This window comes from Scyliorhinus torazame, chromosome 5, assembly GCF_047496885.1.
Source record: "Scyliorhinus torazame isolate Kashiwa2021f chromosome 5, sScyTor2.1, whole genome shotgun sequence".
NCBI lineage: Eukaryota > Metazoa > Chordata > Chondrichthyes > Carcharhiniformes > Scyliorhinidae > Scyliorhinus > Scyliorhinus torazame.
Genome location: NC_092711.1, coordinates 137,518,543 through 137,540,341, shown reverse-complemented (window position 1 = coordinate 137,540,341; position 21,799 = coordinate 137,518,543). Strand labels below are relative to the sequence as shown.

The 21,799-nt window shown below is 57.1% G+C and overlaps 1 protein-coding gene across 2 annotated transcripts in view; it reads right to left on the bottom strand.

Annotated features, from left to right (window-relative positions):
• LOC140419833 (uncharacterized) overlaps positions 1–21,230 on the bottom strand; it is a 22,986-nt gene extending 1,756 nt beyond the window's left edge. Inside the window, exons 1-3 of one of the 2 annotated variants that reach the window (XM_072503867.1) lie at positions 20,955–21,230; positions 6,000–6,131; positions 3,813–3,928 (exon numbers count right to left, since the gene is read on the bottom strand). In XM_072503867.1, the coding sequence (XP_072359968.1) occupies positions 3,813–3,928; positions 6,000–6,066 (183 nt within the window). In that variant the 5' untranslated portion in view covers positions 6,067–6,131; positions 20,955–21,230. The remainder of the gene's footprint in view (positions 1–3,812; positions 3,929–5,999; positions 6,132–20,954) is intronic. The other variant, XM_072503868.1, reaches the window with a different exon arrangement.
• Between the last annotated feature and the right edge of the window lie 569 nt (positions 21,231–21,799).

Here is a 21,799-nt window from a genome sequence, read left to right as displayed (position 1 = left end):
CCTCTCTCTCTCTCCCCGCCGACACCTCTCTCTCTCTCCCCGCCGACACCTCTCTCTTTCTCTCTCTCCCGGCCGACATCTCTCTTTCTCTCTCTCCCGGCCGACATCTCTCTTTCTCTCTCTCCCGGCCGACATCTCTCTTTCTCTCTCTCCCGGCTGACATCTCTCTTTCTCTCTCTCCCGGCCGACATCTGTCTTTCTCTCTCTCCCGGCCGACACATCTCTCTCTCTCTCTCCCGGCCGACACATCTCTCTCTCTCTCTCTCCCCGCCGACATCTCTCTTTCTCTCTCTCCCGGCCGACATCTCTCTTTCTCTCTCTCCCGGCCGACACATCTCTCTCTCTCTCTCTTCCCGCCGACACATCTCTTTCTCTCTCTGCCCGCCGACATCTCTTTCCCTCTCTCTCTCCCGACACATCTCTTTCACTTCCCGCCGACACATCTCTCTCTCTCCCTCCCCACCGTCACATCTCTCTTTCTCTGTCGACACATCTCTTTCTTTCTCGCTCTCTCCCCGCCGACATCTTGCTTTCTCTCCCTCTCCCTGCCGACATATCTTTCTCTCTCTCCCCGCCGACACATCTCTTTCGCTCCCCGCCGACACATCTCTCTCTCTCCCCACCGACACATCTCTCTTTCTCCCCACCGACACATCTCTCTTTCTCTGCCGACATATCTCTCTTTCTCTGCCGACACATCTCTCTTTCTTTCTCTCTCTCTCCCCGCCGACACATCTATTTCTCTCTCTCTCTCCGCCGACACATCTCTCGCTCTACCCGCCGACACATCTCTTTTTCTCTCTCTCTCCCCACCGACACATCTCTTTTTCTCTCTCTCTCCCCACCGACACATCTCTCTTTCTCCCTCTCTCCCCACCGACACATCTCTCTTTCTCTGCCGACACATCTCTCTTTCTCTGCCGACACATCTCTCCCCCTCCCTCCGCCTGCTACGGTCTTTCTTTGCCTCTACGCAGAGATGACCTCAAATTTAAATTCCCCATACATGTCGTCAAATCCCTTCTCTACTTTCCCCCGTCTTTCTCGATGTCTGTAAAGTCCGCCAGCCCCCACATCACTCCCAAAGATTCCCGCCGGTTTTAACACTCCAGCAACCGCAGCCGGTTCTCCAGCTGCCTGGGTCCCACGGCCTCTAGAATGCTACAGACATAGAACATTACAGCGCAGTACAGGCCCTTCAGCCCTCGATGTTGCGCTGACCTGTGAAACCACTCTAAAGCCCATCTACACTATTCCCTTATCGTCCATATGTCTATCCAATGACCATTTGAATACCCTTAGTGTTGGCGAGTCCACGACTGTTGCAGGCAGGGCATTCCACGCCCTTACTACTCACTGAGTAAAGAACCTACCTCTGACATCTGTCTTATATCTATCTCCCCTCAATTTAAAGCTATGTCCCCTCGTGCTAGACATCACCATCCGAGGAAAAAGGCTCTCACTGTCCACTCTATCCAGTCCTCTGATCATCTTGTATGCCTCAATTAAGTCACCTCTTAACCTTCTACTCTCTAACGAAAACAGCCTCAAGTCCCTCAGCCTTTCCTCATAAGATCTTCCCTCCATACCAGGCAACATTCTGGTAAATCTCCTCTGCACCCTTTCCAATGCTTCCACATCCGTCCTATAATGCGGCGACCAGAATTGCACGCAATACTCCAAATGCGGCCGCACCAGAGTTTTGTACAGCTGCAACATGACTTCATGGCTCCGAAACTCAATCCCTCTACCAATAAAAGCTAACACACCGTACGCCTTCTTAACAACCCTCTCAACCTGGGTGACAACTTTCAGGGATTTATGTACATGGACACCGAGATCTCTCTGCTCACCCACACTGCCAAGAATCTTACCATTAGCCCAGCACTCTGTCTTCCTGTTATTCCTTCCAAAATGAATCACCTCACACTTTTCTGCATTAAACTCCATTTGTCACCTCTCAGCCCAGCGCTGCAGCTTATCTATGTCCCTCTGTAACTTGTAACATCCGTCCGCTCTGTCCACAACTCCACCGACTTTAGTGTCATCTGCAAATGTACTCACCCATCCTTCTACGCCCTCCTCCAGGTCATTTATAAAAATGACAAACAGCAGTGGCCCCAAAACAGATCCTTGTGGTACACCACTAGTAACTGGACTCCAGTCTGAACATTTCCCATCAACCACCACCCTTTGTCTTCTTCCAGCTAGCCAATTTCTGATCCAAACTGCTAAATCACCCGGAATCCCATGCCTCCGTATTTTCTGCAGTAGCCTACCGTGGTGAACCTTATCAAACGCTTTACTGAAATCCATATACACCACATCAACTGCTTTACCCTCATCCACCTGTTTGGTCACCTTCTCAAAGAACTCAATAAGGTTTGTGAGGCACGACCTACCCTTCACAAAAACGTGTTGACTATCTCTAATCAAATTATTCCTTTCCAGATGATTATACATCCCATCTCTTATAAACCTTTCCAAGATTTTGCCCACAACAGAAGTAAGGCTCACTGGTCTATAGTTACCGGGATTGTCTCTACACCCCTTCTTGAACAAGGGGACAACATTTGCTATCCTCCAGTCATCTGGCACTATTCCTGTAGACAAAGATGACTTAAAGATCAAAGCCAAAGGCTCAGTAATCTCCTCCCTAGCTCCCCAGAGAATCCTAGGATAAATCCCATCCGGCCCAGGGGACTTATCTATTTTCACACTTTCCAGAATTGCTAACACCTCCTCCTTATGAACCTCAAGCCCTTCTAGTCTAGTAGCCTGAATCTCAGTATTCTCCTCGACACCATTGTCTTTTTCCTGTGTGAATACCGACGAAAAATATTCATTTAGCACCTCTCCTATCTCCTCGGACTCCAAGCACAACTTCCCACTACTGTCCTTGACTGGCCCTACTCTTACCCTAGTCATTCTTTTATTCCTGACATATCTATAGAAAGCTTTAGAGTTATCCTTGATCCTACCTGCCAAAGACTTCTCATGTCCCCTCCTGGCTCTTCTTAGCTCCCTCTTTAGGTCCTTCCTATCTAACTTGTAACATTCCGAATGGCGTCGAATTGGCCATGACCATATTGAATGGCGAAGCAGACTCAGTGGGCAGAATGGCTGCACAGTAGCACAGTGGTTAGCACTGTTGCTTCACAGTGCCAGGGTCCCAGGTTCGATTCCCAGCTTGGGTCACTGTGTCTGTGCGGAGTCTGCACGTTCTCCCCGTGTCTGCGTGGGTTTCCTCCGGGTGCTCCGGTTTCCTCCCACAAGTCCCGAAAGACATGCTGTTGGGTGAATTGGACATTCTGAATTCTCCCTCTGTGACCCGGACAGGCTCCGGAATGTGGCGACTGGGGGCTTTTCACAGTAACTCCATTGCAGTGTTAATGTAAGCCTACTTGTGACAATAAAGATTATTATTTTTATTATTAAGTCTCGGCATGGGACCCAATCCCGGAACAGCTGGCCCACCTGGTGCTGACCCATAGCCTCACGAGAAAAACTCGGGCAGCAATCAGAAAGTATTTTCCTGCACAATGCGGTAATTGGATATTCGCCCGTTTGACAATGTTCGACTTCCAATTTTTACCGCGTTGGAAAAGGTATTCTCAGAGCGAGACCTTCATCCCCTCCCCCACTGCCCAGGGGCGGGTTGGACCCCGGAGGGAGATCGGACAGTGTCTTAACCCGTTGCCTCCTCCAGTCTCCCATGAGCTTCATGTGTGACTGCCCCCCCCACCCCCCCCCCAACCCCACATCTCACACAGAGGGGTTACTGTTACGTCTGGGGAAGGCCTTGCACGTACTTGAATATTGTCCTCCCCCTCCTCCGCATCCAGGGGTTTTGCTTCCACTCTACGACGTTTTCCCGTGGGATTGGCATCGTCATCCTCTGCGGCTTGGGAGCTTGGCTGCACGGCTGCTGTGAAAACAGGAACAGGATCACAATGTGAGTAAACAGGAAAGGGTTTGGATCCATTAGGATGGTGTACAGTGGGAGTGAATGGGAAGGGGCTTGGATCCATTGGGATTGTGTACAGTGGGAGTGAATGGGAAGGAATTTGGGTCCATTGGGATTGTGTACAATGGGAGTGAATGGGAAGGGATTTGGATCTATTGGGATTGTGTACAGAGGGAGTGAATGGGAAGAGGTTTGGATCCATTGGGATTGTGTACAGAGGGAGTGAATGGGAAGGGGTTCGGATCCATTGGGCTTGTGTAGAATGGGAAAGGGGTTGGGTCCATTGAGATTGTGTAGAATGAGTGTGAATGGGTAGAGGTTTCATTGGGATTGTGACCAATGAGAGTGAATGGGAAGGGATTTGGATCCATTGGGATTGTGTAGAATGGGAAGAGCTTTGGGTCTAATATGTGCAGTGGGAGTGAATGGGGAAGGTCAACACCTACAACCTGTATTGAGAAAGTGCCTTTAACATGACAAATCAAGGCCATGCCCTTCGTAGGGGCGTTACGAAACACAACTTGACATCAAGCCACACCAGGGGGCGTTGGCTCAGATTTCACTGCCTGCAGTGCAGGAGGTTCTCGCCGCTGACCTCATATCCAGGTACAGAGCTGCCCGCCTCCGTCCCCCAAAGGGGAGAGTTTGTTTTGAATGGAGGGACGATTCCCTCCCGGCATCAGCCGCAGTGATGCCTAACAAGTGTGCTGGCGGCGGCAAAAGCACTGGAGAGTGCCATGGCACCAACGGACACTCACCACGCCCACAGAAGCTGCACAGCCCATAAGACGTCACCCCCCCTGAAACCCCCCCCCCCCCCCCCGGCTCTGATTAGACCATAAGATGTAGGAGCAGAAATAGGCCATTCGGCCCATCGAGTCTGCTCCGCCCATTCGATGAGATTATGACTGATCTGATGTGATAATCCTCAACTCTACCGCGCGGGCAGCACGGTACATGGCAGTTAGCACAGTTGCTTCACAGCTCCAGGTTCGATTCATGGCTTGGGTCACTGTCTGTGTGGAGTCTGCACGTTCTCCCCGTGTCTGCGTGGGTTTCCTCCGGGTGCTCTGGTTCCTCCCACAGTCCAAAGATGTGCAGGTTAGGTGGATTGACCATGATAAATTGCCCCTTAAGAGTCCAAAAAGGTGGGGTTACTGGGATAAAGGAGTTAGGGTGGAGGCACGGGCCTTAAGTAGGGAGCTCTTTCCAAGGGCCAGTGCAGACTCGATGGGCTGAATGGCCGCCTTCTGCACTGTTAATTCTATGAAATCTATGAATCTCCACTTTCCCGCCTTATCCCCATAAACCCTCGATTCCCTCACCTATTAAAAATCTCGGCCTTGAACATACTTAACGGCCCAGCCTCTGCAGCTCTCTGCGGGAAAGAATTCCACACATTCACCCCCCTCCGAGAGAAGAAATTCCTCCTCATCTCTGTCTGAAATGGGGCGACCCCCTTACTCTGAGATTCTGCCCTCTGGTCCTAGACTCTCCCACAAGAGGAAACAACCTGCTCGATCGGCACCCCATCCACAAACATCCACTCCCCCCACCACCGACGCACAGTGACAGCAGCGTGTGTACCATCTACAAGATGCACCGCAGCGACTCACCAAGGCTCCTTCGACAGCACCTTCCAAACCCACCACCTCTCCCATCTAGAAGGACAAGGGGCAGCAGACACATGGGGAACTCCACCACCTGCAAGTTCCCCTCCGAGCCCCACACTCACCAACCTGACTGGGAAATATATTGGCCGTTCCTTCACTGTCGCTGGGTCACAATCCTGGACCTCCCTCCCTGACAGCACTGCAGCTGTTACCGACACCACAGCGGTTTCAAGGCGGCACTCACCCACTACCCACCCACCGCCTTCTCAAAGGGCAATTAGGGATGGGCAATAAATGCTGGGAGAACACAGCGGCGCCCCACATCACCCACAAATGAAAATAATAGAATGGTCTGCCGCTGTGAATATCATTGTCACGGGCGAATTAACCTACTGAAGGGCAGAGGTATTAACACGTACCGTCAGCTTCCGATGTGAATTCCCGCACAGCGATCTCCACCATCTCCGCCAGAGGCTGCACCGCCATCTCACGACCGGGAACGGGCAGGCAACCGATCCGCCAAATGTTCCCGACGGGAGCGATTCAGGCAGCTGTGGACGGACAAGAGACAGGTTGTAAGGCACGTCCTGGCCCTCACAGCAGGTTTCGCAACTCTCGCTGGATCATTTATCACCATTCCCTCGGCGCTCCCCCAGCCCCCCACCCCAACCTCGCAACATCCGCAGCCTCACCTCACTCACACCCCAGCCTTGTGATCAACCTGCCCCTGCTCCATCACTGGTGGCCGTTGCCTTCAACTGCCTGGACCCCTGAGCTCTGGCATTTAGATTTATTGTCGTGTGTACAGAGGTAAAGTGAAAAGGATTGTATTGTGTACAGTCCAGGCAGATCTGTCACCCATGATGTAATGGACTGTCCCAAGGTTCTCTATTCAGCCAATCCTAATCCGGCCCAGCCCAGCCCCATTCCAACCCGGCATGGCCCACTCCCATTCCAACAAGACAATGAAGTAGATTTAGAACACGGGAAGAGGTTGTGAGGTTCTTGAACAAATTGTCATAGGGAGTGACAAGGTATTGGAGGGGTTGGCAGGCTTAAAAGCGGACAGATCTCCAGGAGCAGGTGAATTGTGTCCCAGGATGCTGTGGGAAGGAAAGGAGGATATTCCAGGGACTCTGACCCAAATGTTTTATTCCTCTCTGGCCTCGGGGGAGGTGCCGGAGGACTGGAGAAAAACTAATGTGGTCACACGATTTAAGAAAGGTTGTAGAGATAATCCAGGGAACTACAGACCAGTGAATCTCACTCCCATTCCAACCTCACCCCTCCCGGCCCACTCCCATCCTAGCCCAACCCCACCCGCCCACTCCCATTCCAGCCCCACCCCACCCACTCCCATTCCAGCCCCACCCCACCCGGCCCACTCCCATTCCAACCCCACCCCACCCCACCCGGCCCACTCCCATTCCAACCCCACCCCACCCGGCACCCTCCCATTCCAACCCCACCCGGCCCTCTCCCATTCCAACCCCACCCCACCCGGCCCACTCCCATTCCAACCCCACCCCACCCCACCGGCCCTCTCCCATTCCAACCCCACCCCACCCGGCACTCTCCCATTCCAGCCCCACCCCACACGGCCCACTCCCATCCCAACCCCACCCGCCCACTCCCATTCCAACCCCACCCCACCCCACCCGGCCCACTCCCATCCCAACCCCACCCGCCCACTCCCATTCCAACCCCACCCCACCCATCCTACTCCCATTCCAACCCCACCCCACCCATCCCAACCCCACCCAGCCCACTCCCATCCCAACCCCACCCGCCCACTCCCATTCCAACCCCACCCCACCCGGCCCACTCCCATACAACCCCACCCCACCCACTCCCATTCCAACCCCACCCACCCCCACCCTACCCAGCCCACTCCCATTCCATCCCCACCCACCCACTCCCATTCCAGCCCCACCCTACCCAGCCCACTCCAATTTTTTGTTTTTTAACTTTTTTTTTCATTATAGAGCACATAGTATGAAAAATTTAACACAAGTTGCAATGCAATAAACAATCAGGGACCCACACTAACTTAACCCCCCCAAACCCCTGAACAACAGACCGTGACAACTCTTTAAAAAAGGAAACGAATGGCTGCCATCTTGGATGGAACCCTTCTACTGACCCCCGAATCGTGTACTTGACCTCCTCCATGAGGTCACCTAACCAAGCCGGGGCACTGGGTGGAGCGGATGATCTCCACCAAGCAAACCCATCCCTGGCTATTAAGAGGCAAAGATGAGGACATCCACCTTCACCCCCGTTCCCAACATGGCGGGTATGAGACCCCAAAAATGCCCACCAGCGGCCATGGCTCCAGATCGACATTAAGAATCTCTGACATGTGGCGCAGTGTTAGCACTGCTGCCTCACGGCACCGAGGTACCAGGTTCGATCCCGGCTCTGGGTCACTGTCCGTGTGGTGTTTGCACATTCTCCCCGTGTCTGCGTGTGTCCCCCAAAGATGTGCAGGGTAGGTGGACTGAACACGCTAAATTGCCCCTTAATTGGAAAAAATGATTTGGGTACTCTAAAAAGGAATGTCTGACATGGGTGTTAAAGAAAGAGCCTGAAGCTTACTAACATGGGACAAGACCAGAACACGTGTGTGTGTGTGTGTGTGTGTGGTTAGCCAGTCACACCTGTCCTCCACCCCAGGGAAAATAAACGCTCACCCTCACCTTCGTCAAATGAGCCCTGTGCACCTCCTTGAACTGGATCAGACTAAGCCGACAAAGGGGACGTGGAGTTGACCCTGCGAAGAGCCTCGCTCCACACCTCATCGTCCAGAATAGGACCCAATTCACCCCCCCCCCCATTTCGTCTTCACCTCCTTCACCGGAGCCGACTCCGCTGACAGGGCTGGAAATACCCAAAATGCTCCTCCCACTAAACCTGGCCAAACGCAAGATTCTGTTCGACAGGGAGGCGAGGGAAAAGAGGGAAAAAACGAAAAATCGCAAATCTGAAAATATCTAAACAGATTGGAACCATGGAGTTGAAATTTTTCCAATAGCTCCTTAAAGCTGGCAAAACCTCCCTCCATGAACAAATCCCCAAATCTCTCCAAACCCCTCTCTTCCCAAGACCTAAACATCAAATCTAAACTTGCTGGCAAAAAAAGAGATGCCGAGTGCAGACAGAGGCCAGCAAAGACCCAGAGCGAAGTTTATAATGCTGTGAGCTGCCTCCAGGCTCGCAAGATGGATACCACCACCGGACCGGGTTCGAAGAAAATCTTGCCGGAGAAAATGGCAACGATGCAGCTACTGAAGCAGAGGCTGGAACCCTTGCAAGAACTCTTCACCATTTGCCCCCATATGGAACCCGGATCACAGAACCACCCCAAGCTTTCTCAATATTAGCTGCCCAATAACAAAATAATACATTGGGTAAAGCGAAACCTCCTGTCTGTCTGTCTGTCCCGCTGGGGGTACGCCCTAGGATCCTTGGGATCTTACCTGCCCAAATGAAAGAAGACACTAATTTGTTCATTCTGGCAAAGAAGGACTTGGTGAGAAAAACGAGGGGACATTGATAAAGAAGTAAAAAAATCTTGGGCGCACATTCATCTTGATGGTCTGGACCCTGCCCACCAAGGACAAGGGGAGGATATCCCACTTGGTCAGATTTGACCCCATTAACCAGACCAGCATAATTTACGCAGTGAGGCCCAATCATGAAAGCTGTGTCGCAGTAGAGGTATTACAGTACCTGGTAATGCTGGAGCACCATTGGTGGAAACTGTATGCTTTCTATTGGTCAAGATGTATGGTAGCTCCGCCCTGCTAGGCGGGGTATAAGAACCCGTGCTGCCCCAGCAACCTTCATTCTGTACCTGAGCTGCTGGGGGAAACATCGAGCTTATTAAAGCCTTCAGTTGGACTACAACCTCGCTTTAGTGGGCATTGATAGTGCATCAATTTAATAAGCTAGATTTAAAAGGATGGAGCTCCAAATCAAGCCGGAGTGTCTGCAACTCAGCCTGCAAGCAGCGGACTCAGCGGCAATCTTCAAGCACTGGCTGGCGTGCTTTAAAGGGTATCTCGGGACGTCCGAAAACACACCCACGGGAGAACAGAAAATGCAAGTCCTGCACTGAAGGGTGAGCCTGGAGATTTACACCCTCATCGAGGAAGCGGAAGACTTCGATGCAGCAATAGAGCTGCTAAAAGTACAATATATTCGCCCGGTAAACCAGGTCTACGCCCGGCACCTGCTAGCAACGAGGCGACAAATCCCTGGGCAATCGCTGGAAGAATTCTACTATGCACTCCTGGTGTTGGGGAGAAACTGCAGTTGCTCACAAGTTTCGGCGAGCGAACACACTGAACTCTTGATCCGGGACGCTTTCGTGGCAGGTATGCTATCCTCACAAATCCGCCAATGACTGCTAGAAAAAGACACTTGAGGTCTCAAGGAGGCACGGGCCCTTGCAGGCTCTCTGGATGTAGCCTCCAGAAACGCCCGCACTTACGTTCCCGACCGCACGGCCGCCCCCTGGGCAGCGTGGAACCCCTCCGCAGCCGACCCCGAGACATCCCCCATCCCCCCCACAAGCCTCTGCTGCAAGGCGGCCTGGCAACCCCGGGGGGCCTCGCTGCTACTTTTGCGGGCAGGCCAAGCACCCCCGCCAGCGCTGCCCGGCCCGCGCATCCACCTGCAAGGGATGCGGGGAAAAAGGGCCATTTCGTGGGGGTATGCCAGGCCCATGCGGCGGCGAATGCGGCCTGCCACCACAAACCTCTCCACGGTCCCTGTGCGGCCAGCGGTCACCGTCATCTTCCTACTCCAGGGCCATGTGCGGCCCCCGGGCGCCGCCATCTTGTCCCACGGACGCCACATTAGAGGGATGGGCGCAGCCATTTTGTGCACCCCCAGCCATGTGCGACCAATGGGAGCCGCCATCTTGGATGGACTCCCAGGACCCCAGCTTGGCTGACCACACACCGCCCGAAGAGAACTCTCAACTGCTGAGATTAGCCTCGGTGACCCTGGATCAGTCCCGGCCTCGAACACTCTCAACTGCTCCAATGACTGTATTTATCAACGGGCACGAGACGTCCTGCCTAATCGACTCTGGGAGCACGGAGAGCTTCATACACCCCGACACGGTAAGGCACTGTTCTCTCCTCGTCCACCCCGTTAATCAAAAAATCTCCCTGGCTTCCGGTTCACACTCAGTGGAGATGAAGGGGTTTTGTGTAGCAAACCTCCCAGTCCAGGGAAGGGAGTTTAAAAATTTCCGTCTCTACGCCCTTCCCCACCTCTGCGCGGCCACACTCCTAGGTTTAGACTTCCAGTGTAACCTTCAAAGTCTGACCATCCAATTCGGCGGCCCTATACCCCCCCCTTATTGTCTGCGGCCTCGAGACCCTTAAGGTCGACCCACCTTCCCTGTTTGCGAACCTCACCCCGGATTCCAAACCCGTCGCCACCAGGAGCAGACGCTACAGTGCCCAGGACCAGACCTTTATTAGGTCAGAGGTCCAAAGGCTACTGAGGGAAGGAGTCATTGAAGCCAGCAACAGTCCCTGGACAGCTCAAGTAGTGGTGGTAAAGACCGGGGAGAAAAGCACAGGATGGTCATCGACTACCGTCAGACCATCAACAGGTTTACGCAGCTGGACGCGTACCCTCTCCCCCGCATATCCGACCTGGTAAACAGGATCGCGCATTACAAGGTCTTCTCCACGGTGGATCTCAAGTCCGGCACATTAGAGGGATGGGTGCAGCCATCCAGCTCCCCATCCGCACTAGTGACCGCAAATACACTGCCTTCGAGGCAGATGGGCGGCTCTACCACTTAAGGGTTCCCTTCGGTGTCACCAACGGGGTCTCGGTCTTCCAGCGCGAGATGGACCGAATGGTTGACCGGTACGGTTTACGGGCAACATTCCCGTATCTCGATAATGTCACCATCTGCGGCCATGACCAGCAGGACCACGACACCAACCTCTGAAAATTTCTCCAGACCACAAAAATCCTTAACCTTACATATAACAAGGATAAATGTGTGTTTAGCACCGACCGCCTAACCATCCTCGGCTACGTAGTGCAAAATGGAGTTATAGGCCGCGACCCTGAACGCATGCGCCCCCTCATGGAGTTCCCCCTCCCTCACTGCTCCAAAGCCCTGAAGCGCTGCCTAGGGTTTTTCTCTTACTCTGCCCAGTGGGTCCCCAACTATGCGGACAAGGCCCGTCCCGATCCAATCCACAGCTTTTCCCGTCGATAGAGGCCCGCGAGGCCTTCAGCCGCATCAAAGCAGACATTGCAAAGGCCACGATGCACGCCATCGACGAGTCCCTCCCCTTCCAGGTAGAGAGCGACGCATTTGACGTAGCTCTGGCGGCCATCCTCAACCAAGCGGGCAGACCCGTGGCCTTCTTCTCGCGTACCCTCCATGCTTCCGAAATCCACCATTCCTCAGTCAAAAAAGAGGCACAAGCCATAGTAGAAGCTGTGCGACATTGGAGGCATTACCTGGCCGGCAGGAGATTCACTCTCCTCACGGACCAACGGTCGGTTGCTTTCATGTTCGATAATGCACAGCGGGGCAAGATAAAAAACGATAAGATCTTGCGGTGGAGGATCGAACTCTCCACCTCCAACTACGAGATCTTGTATCGTCCCGGGAAGCTAAATGAGCCTCCTGATGCCCTGTCCCACGGCACATGTGCCACCGCACAAGTGGACCGCCTCCGAGCCCTCCACGAGGACCTCTGCCACCCGGGATTCACTCGCTTTTTCCATTTTATCAAGACCTGCAACCTGCCCTACTCCATCAAGGAGGTCAGGACAGCCACCAGGGACTGCCAAATCTGCGCGGAGTGCAAACCACACTTCTACCGGCCAGAGAAAGCACATCTGATAAAGGCTTCCCGTCCCTTTGAACGCCTCAGCATGGACTTCAAAGGCCCCCTCCCCGCCACCGGCCATAACACGTACTTCCTGAACGTGTATGTTAATCTATGTGTGTTGATGACTCTATGTGCACTAATGCGTGTGATTGATGAGTACTCCCGGCTCCCATTCGCCATCCCCTGCCCCGACATGACCGCAACCACCGTCATCAAGGCCCTCCACAGCATCTTTGCACTGTTCGGTTATCCCCGCTTACATACACAGTGATAGGGGGTCCTCCTTTATGAGCGACGAACTGCGTCAATTCCTGCTCAGCAAGGGCATCGCCTCGAGCAGGACGACCAGTTACAACACCCTGGGTAACGGACAGGTAGAGAGGGAGAATGGAACGGTCTGGAAGACCGTCCTACTGGCCTTACGGTCCAGGAATCTCCCAGTCTCCCGTTGGCAGAAGTCCTCCCGGATCCCCTCCACTCCATCCGGTCACTGCTTTGTACCACCACCAACCAGATAACTCACAAACGTCTCCTCGTCTTCCTCAGGTAGTCCTCCTCTGGGACCTCGCTCCCGACCTGGCTGGCAGCACCCGGACCCCATCCTGCTCCGAAAACACGTGCGGGCGCACAAGTCGGACCCGTTGGTCGAGAGGGTCCATCTTCTCCACGCTTACCCCAAGTACGCCTATGTGGCGTACCCCAACAAGATACAGTCTCCCTACAAGACCTGGTGCCCGCCGGAGCCCCATGCACACCCCAGCCACCAGTCCCACCCTTCCGTCCGCCAGTGCACCTTACAGGAGGATCGGTCCTTCCGCCGGCCCCGTCTAGGCCCCCCCACCCACCGACGCACCCCGCAGGTGCTCCCTTCCCAGGTCAACCGTTTTCCCCACCGGCGCTGTCTAGGGGTGTCGAAGCTGCCATGGAGGCACGCTCTGAATGTCGAAGCCGCGCTCCCGGAGTCACAGACGCCCGAGCCTCCACCGGAGTCTCCACCGGAGTCACCACCGAAGCTCCGACGATCACAGAGGACGACCAGGGCCCCCGATCGACTGATTGCTTCATTTTAAATTGTAAACTGTAAATTTAAATCATCAACTGTAAATAGTTACTAGAATTGTAAATAGTTACAAAACACTGAACGGAGGTATTATGGTACCTCCAAAACTAATTCTACCACGTTGCCATGTTTGTAGTATCAGGCCACCACCCCCACCGGACTCTTTTTTTTTTTAAACGGGGGGGGGGGATGTGGTAGTAGAGGTATTACAGTACCTGGTATGCTGGAGCACCATTGGTGGAAACTGTATGCTTTCTATTGGTCAAGCTGTATGGTAGCTCCGCCCTGCTCAGCGGGGTATAAGAGCCCGTGCCGCCCCAGCAGCCTTCACTCTGTACCTGAGCTGCTGGGGGAAACATCTAGCTTATTAAAGCCTTCAGTTGGACTACAACCTCGCTTTAGTGGTCATTGATCGTGCATCAAGCTAGATCTAGCAATACAAAAAAGTTAACATCCCCAGATGGGCTCCCCTCCCCTTGCTCTTAACCAAATTGTTTTTTATAATTTTTCCATTTAAGGGGCAATTTAGCATGGCCAATCCATCAGCACATCTTTTTTTTTTAAATCTATTTTTTTTTTTTTAATTTAGAGTACCCAATTAATTTTCCAATTAAGGGGCAATGTAGCTTGGCCAATCCACCTAGCCTGCACATCTTTGGGCTGTGGGGGCAAAACCCACACAAACATGGGGAGAATGTGCAAACTCCGAACCTGGGACCTCAGCGCCGTGAGGCAGCAATGCTAACCACTGCACCACCGTGCTGCCCAGATCTGCACATCTTTGGGTTGTGGGGGTGAGACCCACGCAAACACGGGGAGCATGTGCAAACTCCACAGGGACAGTGACCCAGGGCCGGGATTGAACCTGGGTCCTTGGCGCCGTGAGCTCTTATGCAGATCCAATTTATACCCAGAGAAGGAGCCAAAACTCCTAAGTAGCTTCCTTATCTCATCCAAAGTGTATACTGGGTCCATAATATAAAGAAGCAGGTCATCCGCGTACAAGGACACCCTCTGCTCCGCCCCTCCCAGATGTATCCCCCGCCCCTTCTCTCTTTTCAAGGTTAAATTCCATTGACACTTACCGCCCATTTGACCATCCGGTCTATATCTTCCAATAATTCAAGACACTCAAGCTCACTGTTAATCCCCCGAACAATCTTTGTGTCATCAAATTTACTGATCCAATGCCCCACGTAGTCATCGATGTTGTTTATATACATGGTTAGCACTATTGCTTCACAGCACCAGGGTCCCAGGTTTGATTCCCGTCTTGGGTCACTTTCTGTGCGGAGTCTCTGTTCTCCCCGTGTCTGCGTGGGTTTCCTCCGGGGGCTCCGGTTTCCTCCCACAAGTCCCGAAAGACGTGCTGTTGGGTGAATTGGACATTCTGAATTCTCCCTCTGTGACCCGGACAGGCTCCGGAATGTGGCGACTGGGGGATTTTCACAGTAACTTCATTGCAGCGTTAATGTCAGCCTACTCGTGACAATGATAAAGATTATTAAATAAATAGGGGACCCAGCAGATCCGTGTGGTAGGCCACTGGCTTCCAGTCACTAAAGAAGTAGTCTGACATAGAATCCCTACAGTTCAGAAGAATGCCAATCAGACCATCGAGTCTGCGACCTTCTGAAAGAAAACCCACCTAGGCCCACTCCCCCAGCCTATCTCGGTAACCCTGTAATCCCACCTAATCCTTGGACATGAAGCATGGCCGACTCATCTAAACTGTACATCTTTGCAGTAGGAAACCGAGCACCTGGAGGAAACCCACACAGACACGGGGAGAATGTGCAAACTCCATACAGTGACTCCACCTCAACAAATTACCCGACATACCATGTGCATTTTGATGTGGGAGACCATGTCAAAGGCTCTGCTGAAATCCATGTAAACGACATCAACTGTAGTACCCTCATCTCCATATCTGCTCATTCTACCCCCCCCCCCCCCAAGCTCCTGCTCACTCCCCCCACACACACACACACACACACAACAATCCCCTCTCCAGACACACACTCAGCCGCCCACCTCCCCCCCCACCCCCCACCTGACACCCGGGTCACACAAACCCCCTCCCCCAAAATAACTGGGTCCTCCTCCTCCTCCCACCCTCACCCCCCCCCGACCCATCTCGGGGTCACCTTTCCTACCCCCGTCACCCCCCCAAATCTCAGGGACTCACCCCCTTCCATCCCCCAAATTCCAGGGTTTTACCACCCTCCACTTCCCCAAAAATCGCAGGGTCTCCCGCCAAATCTCAGGGTCTCACAAACCTCCCCCCCCCCCCCCCCCCAATCCCAGGGTCTCTTCCCCCCCCGCTCCCCAAATCCCAGGGTCTCACAAACCTCCACCCCCCCCCCATCCCAGGGTCTCACTAACCTCCCCCCAATCCCAGGGTCTCACAACAACCCCCCCCCCACCAATTCCAGTCTCTCACAACCCCCCCAATCGCAGGGCGGAATTCTCCACTCCCACGCCGAAGTGGCCGCGCCGTCGTGAACGCCGTCGAGGTTCACGACGGCGCGGAGCGGCCCCGGTCAGGGCCAGAATCGGGGCCGCATCATCTACACGCGCCAGGCCTTGTCGCCCGCGTAAAGGCGGCGCCGGATAGATGACGCGGCCGGCGCCGCATAGCGGGCGTCATCCGCGCATGCGGGCGTCTCCACCCCCCCTCCAAAATCCCAGGGTCTCCACCCCCCTCCCAAATCCCAGGGTCCCATCCACCACCCCCCCATCCCCCAATTCCAGGGTCCCATCCACCCCCCCAATCCCAGGGTCCCATCCACCCCCCAATCCCAGGGTCCCATCCACCCCCCCAATTCGAGGGTCCCATCCACCCCCCCAATCCCAGGGTCCCATCCACCCCCCCAATCCCAGGGTCCCATCCACCCCCCAATCCCAGGGTCCCATCCACCCCCCCAATCCCAGGGTCCCATCCACCCCCCAATCCCAGGGTCCCATCCACCCCCCCAATTCGAGGGTCCCATCCACCCCCCCAATCCCAGGGTCCCATCCACCCCCCCAATCCCAGGGTCCCATCCACCCCCCAATCCCAGGGTCCCATCCACCCCCCCAATCCCAGGGTCCCATCCACCCCCCAATCCCAGGGTCCCATCCACCCCCCAATCCCAGGGTCCCATCCACCCACCCAATCCCAGGGTCCCATCCACACCCCCCCCCAATCCCAGAGTCCCATCCACCCCCCCCAATCCCAGGGTCCCATCCACCCCCCAATCCCAGGGTCCCATCCACCCCCCCAATCCCAGGGTCCCATCCACCCCCCCAATCCCAGAGTCCCATCCACCACCCCCAGAGTCCCATCCACCCCCCCCCAATCCCAGGGTCCCATCCACATCCCCCCCAAATCCCAGAGTCCCATCCACTCCCCCCCCCAAATCCCAGAGTCCCACCCACCCCCCCCAATCCCAGGGTCCCATCCACACCCCCCCCAATCCCAGAGTCCCATCCACCCCCCCCCCCAATCCCAGAGTCACATCCACCTCCCCAAATCCCAGGATCCCATCCACTCCCCCAATCCCAGGGTCCCATCCACCCCCCCCCCAATCCCAGAGTCCCATCCGCCCCCCCCAATACCAGAGTCCCATCCACCCCCCCAAATCCCAGAGTCCCATCCACCCCCCAATCCCAGGGTCCCATTCACACCCCCCCCAATTCCAGAGTCCCATCCATCCCCCCAATCCCAGATCCCATCCACCCCCCCAAATCCCAGGGTCCCATCATTCCCCCCCCCCCCCAATCCCATCCATCCCCCCAATCCCAGGGTCCCATCCACCCCCCCCAATCCCAGGGTCCCATCCACCCCCCCCCAATCCCAGAGTCCCATCCACCCCCCCAAATCCCATCCACACCCCCAATCCCAGGGTCCCATCCACCCCCCCCCAACCCAATCCCAGGGTCCCATCATTCCCCCCCCCAAATCCCAGAGTCCCATCCATCCCCCCAATCCCAGGGTCACATCCACCCCCCCAATCCCAGGGTCCCATCCACCCCCCCCCAATCCCAGGGTACCATCCACCCCCCCACCCAATCCCAGGGTCCCATCATTCCCCCCCCAATCCCAGGGTCCCATCCACCCCACCCCCAATCCCAGGGTCCCATCCACCCCCCCCAAATCCCAGGGTCCCATCCAACCCCCCCAATCCCAGGGTCCCATCCACACACACCCCCAATCCCAGAGTCCCATCCACCCCCCCCAATCCCAGAGTCCCATCCACCCCCCCCCAAATCCCAGGGTACCATCGACCCCCCCAATCTCAGGGTCCCATCCACCCCCCCCACCACCCAATCCCAGGGTCCCATCATTCCCCCCCCACCCAATCCCAGGGTCCCATCCACCCCCCCCCCAATCCCAGAGTCCCATCCACCCCCCCAAATCCCAGGGTCCCATCCACCCCCCAATCCCAGGGTCCCATCCACCCCCCCCCCAATCCCAGGGTCCCATCCACCCCCCCCCCCAATCCGAGAGTCCCATCCACCACCCCCAAATCCCAGGGTCCCATCCACCCCCCCAATCCCAGGGTCCCATCCACACCCCCCCCCCCCCAATCCCAGGGTCCCATCCACCCCCGCAATCCCAGGGTCCCATCCACACCCCCAATCCCAGGGTCCCATCCACCCCCCCAATCCCAGGGTCCCATCCACCCCCCCAATCCCAGGGTCCCATCCACCCCCCCAATCCCAGGGTCCCATCCACCCCCCCCAATCCCAGGGTCCCATCATTCCCCCCCCCCCAATCCCAGGGTCCCATCCACCCCACCCCCAATCCCAGGGTCCCGTCCACCCCCCCAATCCCAGGGTCCCATCCGCACCCCCCCCAATCCCAGTGTCCCATCCACCCCACCCCAAATCCCAGGGTACCATCCACCCCCCCAATCCCAGGGTCCCATCCACCCCCCCCCCCAATCCCAGAGTCCCATCCACCCCCCCCCCCAATCCCAGAGTCCCATCCGCCCCCCCCCCCAATACCAGAGTCCCATCCACCCCCCCAAATCCCAGAGTCCCATCCACCCCCCAATCCCAGAGTCCCATCCACCCCCCAATCCCAGGGTCCCATTCACACACCCCCCAATCCCAGAGTCCCATCCATCCCCCCAATCCCAGATCCCATCCACCCCCCCAAATCCCAGGGTCCCATCCACCCCCCCCACCCAATCCCAGGGTCCCATCATTCCCCCCCCCCAATCCCATCCATCCCCCCAATCCCAGGGTCCCATCCACCCCCCCCAATCCCAGGGTCCCATCCACCCCCCCCCAATCCCAGAGTCCCATCCACCCCCCCCCAAATCCCATCCACACCCCCAATCCCAGGGTCCCATCCACCCCCCCCCAACCCAATCCCAGGGTCCCATCATTCCCCCCCCCCCCAAATCCCAGAGTCCCATCCATCCCCCCAATCCCAGGGTCACATCCACCCCCCCCAATCACAGGGTCCCATCCACCCCCCCCCCCAATCCCAGGGTACCATCCACCCCCCCACCCAATCCCAGGGTCCCATCATTCCCCCCCCCCCAATCCCAGGGTCCCATCCACCCCACCCCCAATCCCAGGGTCCCATCCACCCCCCCCCAAATCCCAGGGTCCCATCCAACCCCCCCAATCCCAGGGTCCCATCCACACACACCCCCAATCCCAGGGTCCCGTCCACCCCCCCAATCCCAGGGTCCCATCCACCCCCCCCAATCCCAGAGTCCCATCCACCCCCCCCCAAATCCCAGGGTACCATCCACCCCACCCCCAATCCCAGGGTCCCGTCCACCCCCCCAATCCCAGGGTCCCATCCACCCCCCCAATCCCAGGGTCCCATCATTCCCCCCCCCCCAATCCCAGGGTCCCATCCACCCCACCCCCAATCCCAGGGTCCCGTCCATCCCCCCAATCCCAGGGTCCCATCCACCCCCCCCCCCCAATCCCAGAGTCCCATCCACACCCCCCCCCCCAATCCCAGGGTCCCATCCACACTCCCAATCCCAGGGTCCCATCCACCCCCCCAATCCCAGGGTCCCATCCACCCCCCCAATCCCAGGGTCCCATCCACACCCCAATCACAGGGTCCCATCATTCCCCCCCCCCAATCCCAGGGTCCCATCCACCCCACCCCCAATCCCAGGGTCCCGTCCACCCCCCCAATCCCAGGGTCCCATCCACACCCCCCCCCCCAATCCCAGGGTCCCATCCACACCCCCCCCAATCCCAGGGTCCCATCCACACACACCCCCAATCCCAGGGTCCCATCATTCCCCCCCCCCAATCCCAGGGTCCCATCATTCCCCCCCCCCCAATCCCAGGGTCCCATCCACCCCCCCCCCAATCCCAGAGTCCCATCCACCCCCCCCCCCAATCCCAGAGTCCAATCCACCCCGCCCCCCAATCCCAGAGTCCCATCCACCCCCCCCCAATCCCAGAGTCCCATCCACCCCCCCCCCAATCCCAGGGTCCCATCATTCTCCCCCCCCCCCCCAATCCCAGAGTCCCATCATTCCCCCCCCCCCAATCCCAGGGTCCCATCATTCCCCCCCCCCCAATCCCAGGGTCCCATCATTCCCCCCCCCCAATCCCAGGGTCCCATCATTCCCCCCCCCCAATCCCAGGGTCCCATCATTCCCCCCCCCCAATCCCAGGGTCCCATCATTCTCCCCCCCCCAATCCCAGGGTCCCATCATTCTCCCCCCCCCAATCCCAGGGTCCCATCATTCCCCCCCCCCCCAATCCCAGGGTCCCATCATTCCCCCCCCCCCCAATCCCAGGGTCCCATCATTCCCCCCCCCCCCAATCCCAGGGTCCCATCATTCCCCCCCCCCCCCAATCCCAGGGTCCCATCATTCCCCCCCCCCCCCAATCCCAGGGTCCCATCATTCCCCCCCCCCCCAATCCCAGGGTCCCATCATTCCCCCAATCCCAGGGTCCCATCATCCCCCCCCCCCCCCCAATCCCAGGGTCCCATCATTCCCCCCCCCCCCCAATCCCAGGGTCCCATCATTCTCCCCCCCCCAATCCCAGGGTCCCATCATTCCCCCCCCCCCCAATCCCAGGGTCCCATCATTCCCCCCCCCCCCAATCCCAGGGTCCCATCATTCCCCCCCCCCCCAATCCCAGGGTCCCATCATTCCCCCCCCCCCCCAATCCCAGGGTCCCATCATTCCCCCCCCCCCCCCAATCCCAGGGTCCCATCATTCCCCCCCCCCCCCAATCCCAGGGTCCCATCATTCCCCCAATCCCAGGGTCCCATCATCCCCCCCCCCCCCCCAATCCCAGGGTCCCATCATCCCCCCCCCCCCCCCCAATCCCAGGGTCCCATCATTCCCCCCCCCCCCCCCAATCCCAGGGTCCCATCATTCCCCCCCCCCCCCAATCCCAGGGTCCCATCCACCCCCCCAATCCCCAGAAACACTAGCGCGCCTGTTTCTCACCTGGGCACGAGATTGCCCTTCTCTGGCCGGCTGACGTCGTCCGTGTCAATCAGGAGAGGGTGAGGCGGGGCCGCTGGCTGGCGCGTGCGCAGCAGCGGCGGAGGCGGCGGCGGAAGCAGAAGGGGGGGGGCAGGACGGCCCGACGCCCACCAATCAGAAGCGCCTCGCGGGCAGTGGCCGCCGCCGGTGAGTGACAGCCGCGGCGGTTGGAGGAGAACCAGCTCCTGGCCGGGGGGGCGGGGTTAGGAGGAGGGGGAAGGGAAGGACGAGAACTTGTCAGAGTGGGGGAGGGGGGAAGAAAACGCTGCCAGTCCGAAGATAAGATAGACGGAAAAAAAATATCGTTAACTTTTAAAACCCAGCGGTTGGGAGATTCACTGCAGGCTTTGATTTTTTTTTTGTATACAGAGGTTGAGATCTCAAGTTCTTCGGCGTAGAACCGGGGAGGTACAGCGCTCGAAGATCCCAGCCGCCATTACCACCGAGGCTCCTTTTGTCGCCCGCTGGGGAGAGGGGCGGGGCATCCAATCCGAGTGTCAGCGTGCCCCCAACAAAGATGGCGGCGGGACGCCTCCGTCCGATTGGCTGGCGGAGCGCCAACCCCAGAGGTCGTCAAGGCCCGGGCCGACCAATGGGAGGCGACTGATTAGGCGGATTGGAGCAGCGCGTTGGAACTCCCACCACCGCCTCGCCTCCCTGCCCCCCATCCGGCGTACTCCGATTGGCTCAACGTCACGACCAATCAACACAGCCGGTGAGTGTTCCCCGGGCTTTATTGCCTTCTCCTTTCGGTGATTGGGTGAGGCTGCTCCGCCAATGAGACCAAAGGAAATACCTCTCTCCAC